The following is a 9,069-nucleotide window of genomic DNA, read 5'->3' as shown; positions in this document are numbered from 1 at the left end:
TCACAAGAAAACAGTTATAAAAGGAAAATGTAAAAAAATGCAAGTAATTAATACTCATTTCTCTCTCTTGATGGTTGACTGGAACTAAGAACAAGACAAGGAATGACACTGTACCAATTGGGTGGACTGTGCTGAACAGCAAACAATAACAGACTCTGCAAGAGTGCTCTACTGATTAAAATAGAAGATGATGTTTTATAAAAGACTTTCTGATGATTAAATATTATAGAAGGGTCTCTGATGTGGGGGTGTACAGCAACCAACTATGTAGTGCTACAGAAAGTTTTCTGTGGAACCATTGTTACAACTCTACTTTCCACTGAGCATAGAAAAAGCCACCACTACACTATACTGCCCTATTATACAAGCAAACACTTTTGCCCTTCTCATCAGCAGCAGCCATAAGAGGGTATTCTTTCACACATACAAATATTCTTGTAGATGCATGCTTCTGACAACCCCCCCCCCCCCCATCAACAGCTAGCTTTGCCAAGACATGGCCAGTATCAAGTACCCAACTGCTAAGTCTTCTTGCTACAAATACCAGTCCAACATGCCTTCTATATGACATGCTTCCCTGCCATGCTGGCAGAGACTTTTCCATCAATAACCAATTGCCCCTGGGATATTGCTTTCTGTATAACATGCTTCCCTGCCAATTGGTTTGATAGTTCTTCTGATATGCAGGGTGGACAATCTATTCAGGCCCAATGGTCACTGGCAATGCCACATGGCTGGTCAAGGGCTAAACATGTTTGCATACTCATACAAACACACAGCTCTCCTTTCTACATACTTACAGGGCTGAGATTACTAAAGGGGGGGGGGTGTTAAATGCCTGTTTTTTCACCACACTGTATACAGTGGGGTATAGTGGTTTGTGTCCTAGACTAGAAATCAGAAACAAATTAAGGAAACACAAGAATAACAGCAGTATACTTTCATGTGAATTTGCCTTTCGTACCATCATAGCCGCTGACTATTTCTTGCTGGACAAATCTAAAGCCTCCTGCTCTCCTGTGTATTTCTCTGAGAATAAAATGTATTTTATAACCTTCACATCTATGGCAATCCTAGATGTTTCTTGCTTACATGTATTTGGGAAATCTATAGCAGAGAAAGTGAGCCACATGTGATAAAAGTGTCAAAGGATCAGGCTATCACTTGATAATTGAATTCACCACATGGATGTGAATAGCATCCTTGTTAATCCCTTCTGAGCCAAACACTTTCATATATTATCCATTGAAGGGGGTGCAAAACCCACTCTCTTTTCCTCCTACACTTTGTTTGGATTATGAGAATACAAAACTGTGCTGCAATTAGAGCTTAGCAAGTCTGGTACCATTTACAAAAGTAAACTCTCTGTCTTAAATCATTGCTGAGAGATTTACAAGTCCTTTGCTCTGCTGTTTTGATTTCGCTGTCACAGGCAAAGGCTCTTGGGTTTAAACAGAGACTTTTCCATGATTTCCATTTGTGTTTCTTTGACATTATTTTTGCTTGGCCATGAAGGTGGGCTGAGCAGAGCCAAACTGACGAAAGAGTGGGCTGTTCCCCTGATCTGGGAGAGTTCTCTTGCCCGCTGTTAATGACTGTGTTGGAGAGAGCAGTGCGCAGGCAGTGTCAGCTGCAAGAGTTGAGCCTGCTGCTCTTTCTCTTCCTCCACACCATTCAGAAGGCAGGCTTCCAGTTCAGTAAACCTCCACATCTTTTAGGAAATAGACCTACAGACCTATTGAAAAGTTTCTTTTGCCAATGAATACTGCTTGATTGCCACAGGAAGAAAATGGGTACCGGGGATTATATCTGCATCACCATGACTGGGGGAGCACCTTGGGGTTTTAGGCTTCAAGGTGGAAAGGAAGAAAAGCAGCCTTTACAGATTGCCAAGGTAGGACAATAAGAGAGTGGTACTGCCTTTATCAGAGTTTTGTTAAAAGGTTGGAAAAGTTGTGTGAAGGATCTTCCTCTCCCCCCTCCTGCTACTCTTGGATAGATAGCATGTTCAGGTTAAACATCTTGATGAAAACTTTTTTTCAGTCCCTGTTTTAAATTTGGCAATGATTCTTTCAAATGCCCCCCCCCCTTTTTTTTTTATTTTACTTTTAAGAAGACTAAGAATCCTAAACATTTTTACTTTGGTAACTTAGTACAAAGTGCATGTCCCCTTTCCCTGTACATGTCCTCTGAGATACCAATTACTTTTAGCTCCTGTTGAACTTGCTGAATGGTGTTGAAAGAATTCTGAGCAGGGAGGACCGGGTCTTAAGCTAGCAAACCCTCCTTTGATGAGAGATTTGTGACATTTTCCCTCTGTTCTGGGCAAAGGGAGAAATGTACAATAACAAGAGAATAATATGCCTCCCATTTTGAGGAATCTTGGAGAACGTGATCACAAAGCTATTGCTTAATCTTCTTCAAAACCACAATCTCTAGAATTGTCTTTATGAGATGCTGCTTGTGTGCGCTGATGAATATTTCATGGATTATATCTGGATATTTGTGATCTACATCAGGGATCCTGTGAGCGTTTTAACATGTTGGTATGAAATCTTCAAGAAAGTTGTGTGATGATTTAGCATGTTAAAAATCTTATTGAAAACAAATGTAATGCTTACAAAAAATAATGCCCATGGCATTATGCTGTACTTGAGGAGCAAACTGTTTTAGGTCCATAATGCCTGAGATACTAAGAGTAAGTTTAGGTATTGTAATTTGTTTTGATATGTTTATTTGCTTATGCGATTGCAAATAAATAATAAAATTTAAGAAGAGTAAGGATTATTTCATATAAACCATAAGAGGCTACCTTGAAGTAAGAGAAAAACAGCCCAGTCTTATATGACTAATTAATTATTTAAACATGCTAATGCAATTCTGTCCAAAATTTCTTGGATATATAACCTGCTGAATTTTGTGGTTCTTACTCTTGGGGATTGCATGCATGATCTTATGTTTCATATGTAAGCACACAAAAAGGAAAAATCCCAGTTAAAGATCTGAAATGTACTTCTCCATAAATATGAACAGGATTAAGCTTTACAATTCAGCTCACTTTCAACAACAAAAAAGGAAAAGAGAATATCAGGAAGCTTTAATTGTATCAGTCCTATGAAAAATGCTCATATTTAGGAATACAATGTGTTCCACCAGTTGGGAGAACTCCAAGTAAAAAAATAAATTTTGTTGTTAGCCATTAGTTTTCTAAATGGCCCAAAAGTACTACTTAGGAGTGTAAATTTGTAACTAGGTTAAAATGGATTTTTAAAATGATCAATAAATACTGCCTTTCATTCTTCTAGTATATTCTACTCCAGATTTCTTAAACATTAATACTTGTTAGCTGATTAATTCAAAGTATTAATTTCAAATGTATCGGTATATGCATGTCAAATAGATCTTATTCTGAGACAAACAAACAAACAAAAAAATGCAACTGTTCCTTTGCAAGAGATGCTGCCATCTAGTGAAAGAATCCTGCCACTTAGTGAATTTTATGGGAGAACAGAATATATAGTAAATCTATGTAGTTAATATAGTTGATATAATTTTAATTTTAAATTTTGAAGAGACTGAGTGGGTGGGTGAAACGTAAACAAAACAATGCTAGAGTTAAAAAAAATGGGACATCTAGTTTATATGCAAGGGATAAAATGTGAAAGTATATGCAGGTTTCCTTACAGGGATCCTTAAGGCTCAAGCCATACAGTCACAGTAGAAAGACTGAGAACTGGGTAAAGAAGTTTATTTTCCATTATATTACTGATGATTCTTTGAGGATGCAAATTGAAGCAGCAACATGCCAAATATAATTCACATTAAAGCTTGATTTAATTCTGTGCCATTCCTTCTTTTTAAATCACATGGAAATGAATAGAACCCAAGGAACATGTTTTGTCCCACTGGAAACCGGGGACTTTGGGATAATGTGGCTGTAGTTCTTAACATGTTATGCCATAAAAATGTAAGAGGCCATAACCTTATTGTTTATAATATTATAAAAGTGAAGATACAGGCCAAAAAAAAAGTTATTGTGGCTTGTAAGGGAATAAAAGCCTTATTCAAGAGATTATGTGTTTTCTCTCAGTTTGCCGAATTATAATTTCTTACTCTAGTGGACTAATGTACATGCGGCTGGGTAAAACATCTGGCTCTATGTTAAAATTACTGATATGAAATGCTTTTAATTTTTTTAAATATAGAAAACTTAGGGAGGGGGTGCTTTGAAGCAACTACTCATCCAAAAAAAAAAAAAAAAAAAAGGCTGTGATAGTCTTGGGAATTCATCTGGTTAGAATCTTTCCCAGCAACACTGTTGGCCTATAGTGGAGTAGGAAGTCTGCCAAACTTTGCTCCAGTATATTCTGGTCCTGAAAGTTCCCAAGAGATCTAATGACTCAGCAGATCTTCAGAGTATATTGGTCAGATATCTAGACTTTCTGGGGATTTCTATATGCCAAGGGATCTTATAGCACCTTTGAGACTAACTGAAGGAAAGAAGCTGGCAGCATGACCTTTCTTAGACTTGAGCCTGCTTTCTCAGATGCATGTTTTTGGAGTCTCTGACATATCTAACATTGAAAACATCTATAGGTAGTTCAGTCTGCTTTTCCTTCTAGGTGTAAGCATAACTCTTTAGCAATGACAATAATGTTAGGGAAAGTAGGGGGTAGTAGAAAGAGAGGAAGACCACATATCAGAGGGATAGACTCAGCCAAGAAGGTCATGCATCTGAATTGGAGATGCCTCATCCACAGAATCACTATGAGTGGGGGTCAACTTGAGGGCAGTTAACAACAACTACATTCACAATTTCATCTGGAATAAGAACTGGAGAACTTGTTTTAGCCTTTGATTACACAAGAGATGACTTGTAAGCTGAAAACTTGTTTAGTACTTTACAAAACCAAGAAGACCAAGACTCATCTCTTTAGCCTTTCCCACACTATCCTCCATTTGTGAAAGCTTAAAGGTGTGAAGAGGAACCATAATCAAGCATCTGTCCACACCTACAATATCTACATATTGACTGTTTGTGCAAGCAGAGGCCTTACACATATACAGATTTTATGTGCAAAGGCTTTCTTCATATGAGAAGAGATCAATTTGTTGGTGACACCAAGCAAATCTCTTTGCAAAGAGCATATCATGACAGAGATGTAACAGCTGAAAAAGCCTTCTTTGTAGCAGTTCTTTCTATCTATCTCTGGAAGAGGTACATGAACAAGAACCTTGTCAGATCTGGAGATAAGCAACATAACAAAAACCTAAATGAACAATGACATTATATCTTCCTGCATTTAACAGATGAAAACCAGGTCACATGAGCCCAAGCAACATCAGAATGCTGTCAAAATGACTAAATATATAAATTATAAATGAGGGAAAAAACCACACAAGCTAGGAGAAACTATGGCAGTTTGCTTTTGCCAAAGTCTACAGGTAGGGTTGCCATTCATCAGGACCTCCAAACCGGGACAAATGTAGGACAAAATGTTCAAATGTAGGACACATTTTTTTTGTGTCCTACATTTGAATAGGAGCCTCCGAGGCTTTCCCTCTGGGCCTGGGCCCCGCCCTTGGAGGGGGCGGAGCCCAGGCGGAGAGGGACTCCTGCCCTTCAGGGAGGCTTTCCCTCTGGGCCTGGGCCCCGCCCTTGGAGGGGGCAGAGCCCAAGCGGAGAGGGACTCCTGCCCTTCAGGGAGGCTTTCCCTCTGGGCCTGGGCCCCGCCCTTGGAGGGGGCGGAGCCCAAGCGGAGAGGGACTCCTGCCCTTCAGGGAGGCTTTCCCTCTGGGCCTGGGCCCCGCCCTTGGAGGGGGCGGAGCCCAAGCGGAGAGGGACTCCTGCCCTTCAGGGAGGCTTTCCCTCTGGGCCTGGGCCCCGCCCTTGGAGGGGGTGGAGCCCAAGCGGAGAGGGACTCCTCCCTTTCAGGGAGGCTTTCCCTCTGGGCCTGGGCCCCGCCCTTGGCGGGGGCGGAGCCCAGGCGGAGAAGGACTCCTCCCCTTCAGGGAGGCTTTCCCTGCAAGCCTGGGCCCAAGCGGCAAGGGAAAGCCTCCCTCAGCTTGCTATATCTCGCCCGGGAGCAGGGGCAATCCCGGGGCCGGGGCCAAACCGGGCCGTGACCGTGCGGCCCTGCCCCAAACCGGGAAAGTCCCGCCCCCAGGCGGGATATGGCAAGCCTATCTACAGGAAAAGGCAAAGCTCCATCCTCTCTCTTCCTCTTTCCCAGATGAATTAATTGACTGAAAGCTACTTTTGTATTTTGAACTCAGTTTGCAGCAATTGAAGTCTGCTGAGGACAAAGGGGAAAAGTGGGAGAAGAGAGAAACTGGGACATTTTAATAGCAGCTGAAAAGTGGGGTGACAGAGAATTAGTTGGGACTCGCCTTACCAAATCAAGCAGTTGTTGGTTATGGACCTTTATGCATTGTTTTTAATAGAACAATACCTTGGTTTAATGGGAAATTGGTAAAGTGGACAGGTAAGCATAGTGACTGCATTTTTTCTGCTGGTAACACAACTTTCCCATCATTTGCAGGTCACTTTCCCTGGCAGGAAGGGCTGCTTATGATTAGATATGGCTGCCATCCTGCACACATTTATCTGAGAATAAACCAGTATAACACAAGGCCTTATTTCAGAGTAGGCATGGATCACACTGTGCTGTTAATAGCTGTGCAAATAGCTCACCCTGATGTATTGACCAGCTAGTTGCAGATGTAACTGACTGGGGTATACAGAATTATTTTGCTCAATCAATTTAATTATCTCTGCATATTTTTTTTTCAAAATCAAAATTCTTTTAATGACAACCAAATTAATAATAAATATCTCTGAAAATATATGAGCCAGTCAGTTACAGGATAATACTGCATACATCTCATTAAGTTGACCCATGCCAAAATTACTGTGTGCAATTTTTTTTCTATCACAGTAAACTTCATTAGTCTTTAAGGTGCCACACAACTTTCATATTTCTATTAACCTGATAATTTACTTAGAATATGCTCCATGAGTAAAATACAGTTTATTATACTTTTAAAAAGATATGCTAAGAACTAAATACCGAACTTCAGGTTCAGTAAATTACAGCCATAACAATTACACAGAGAGGAAAAACTATGATGTACAAACTTCACCCACTAGGAATATACACAGATGAGCTTGACCTGATTCCCTGGAGAAATCTGAATATCAGAAATCTGAATATCAACCACCTTTTAGAAATCTGGATGTAAACCATCTTCTGAGGAGGGCAATGTAGAATCATAGAATCAAACCTCTGCGCTGGCAGTTTTCCAGCAAGGTCTTCAGATGTTGAATTTCCTTAGCTAAGCGCTGATTTTCCTGATGTAGTCCTTGACACTGCAAGCAAGGCCCACAACCTGGAGCAGCTCTGGGGACCTGTCTCACTCTCAACAAAGATCCATGTGTGTGCTTCCATTTCAGGCCTGTGCCTTGGGAGACCTGCTGCTTAGCTATGATTTGCTTCTTGCCGATTCAGTAGCTGGCTCTTTCTCTTTGGGATGCTTTTGAGTTCCCATCTTGCTTATCTTGGGACCCCCAGCTGTAGGGACTGGAAATTTTGTTCCCGGAGGCTTGTTCTCCCCCTGATGCTTCAGACCCCAACAGTCCAGGGAGCCATCAAGCGCAGGTTTTTGGGTGCGTTGAGAAGGAGGCTGGAGAGATGTGGCAGATTTCTTCTCATGATCTACTTTTGATAAACTGTTTCTTATTTTATCAGGCAGTTGTTTCTGGGCCAGGGCTGGCCTTGGCCCAGGGCCTCCCCATCTGCTCCTTGGTGCCGCCAGTCCGGCCGACTGCATATTAAACAGCAATTTAATGAACTAATTTGCATATTTTTACCAAAGTCTTCTATAGATACAATTTAGAGTGTGTTGAGCTAATAAAGCTATATTCATTTCATTACTCTTTTCCAGAATGATACCCCTCTGCTCTTCTCTATTTCTCTATAGTCTTATCCTAAATTAACAATGGCCATGTATGCTTCAGATGTGAAGATGCCAAATTAGCTGCGAAGGATTGTTAAGATATGTTGTAATGCTTGTGAGAGTGTTGTGGGAGATACTTTACAGAGGAATAAGTTGGTGATAGCAATAGATTCTCAGAAATAAGCCATATTGTCCATAAACATACATAATTTACTGACGTTCTCCTAGTGTATCATCATGTTTGTCCATCATTTCCAGAGAGACACAAATCAGAAGAATAAATTTTATTTCAGGAACTGCAGTGGTTGATATCACTCAGCTCTGTCAGATTAGCCTGAGCTTTTCTGCAGGTTTGAGATTTGACTGTTGTTGTGTGAGAGAATAAAGAGGGAGTATGACTCAAAGCACACTGTGATTTAGTTTAACATTTCCTGTGTGTATAATTGTGCCAAGTATGTTCTTCTGACATTATCTTCACATTTGGGAAACAAATATTACACAGCAGAAGTAAGGGAAGACAGTTCTGAATGTATAGCATGAACTTCTGAACCCGTTGCTTTCATAATGGTATAACATCTAAGCCAAGCCAGAAACTATCAATAATGGCTTTTCATAGAGGAATCTCAGGCACATTTAACATGAAAAGGAAAAATGTTTTGGATCCAGCATTAACATACTTAGAGAAAACATAGTGGAATTAATAAGCCTTAAGCCAGTAATGACTAATTTCAGACCCATTGAAATTAATGTGTGTAAACTGGTGGGCTTCACACTGGCAACTCATTGGCCACTGTGTGAACAAAATGTTGGAGTAAAGAAATCTTTGATCTAATACACCTTGACTTTTTATGTGTTCTTAAATATGATCAATGCTAGATCCAACCCAGTGTTTTGCAAAATATTATGACACAATTATTTTGTACATTAAGAGTTTTCTTCTGTTAGTCCTTGGAAAATATTTTCAATGTTTTGGACAACTCACTGTTTCAGGATCTTTGTCAAGACAGTTCCTCAGAGGACATTTTGGTATACTGATTATTTATAATTTATGTAGGAATTTTAGCATGCAGAATGCTTTATTATCATGGATCCCTTTAGCAGTGCTCTTCCATA

At 40.3% G+C, this 9,069-nt stretch overlaps 1 protein-coding gene across 2 annotated transcripts in view; it reads left to right on the top strand.

Moving 5' to 3' along the window:
- Positions 1 to 1,611: 1,611 nt before the first annotated feature.
- SYNPO2 (synaptopodin 2) overlaps positions 1,612 to 9,069 on the top strand; it is a 115,093-nt gene continuing 107,635 nt past the window's right edge. The window contains exon 1 of one of the 2 annotated variants that reach the window (XM_089525887.1): positions 1,612 to 1,894. In XM_089525887.1, the coding sequence (XP_089382013.1) occupies positions 1,790 to 1,894 (105 nt within the window). In that variant the 5' untranslated portion in view covers positions 1,612 to 1,789. The remainder of the gene's footprint in view (positions 1,895 to 9,069) is intronic. The other variant, XM_089525886.1, reaches the window with a different exon arrangement.

This window comes from Sceloporus occidentalis, unplaced genomic scaffold (assembly GCF_023333645.1).
Source record: "Sceloporus occidentalis isolate IW3139 unplaced genomic scaffold, rSceOcc1.0.p SCAF_5, whole genome shotgun sequence".
Classification (NCBI taxonomy): domain Eukaryota; kingdom Metazoa; phylum Chordata; class Lepidosauria; order Squamata; family Phrynosomatidae; genus Sceloporus; species Sceloporus occidentalis.
Note: the sequence above shows the minus strand (reverse complement) of the source record. Positions and strands in the feature narration are given on the sequence as shown.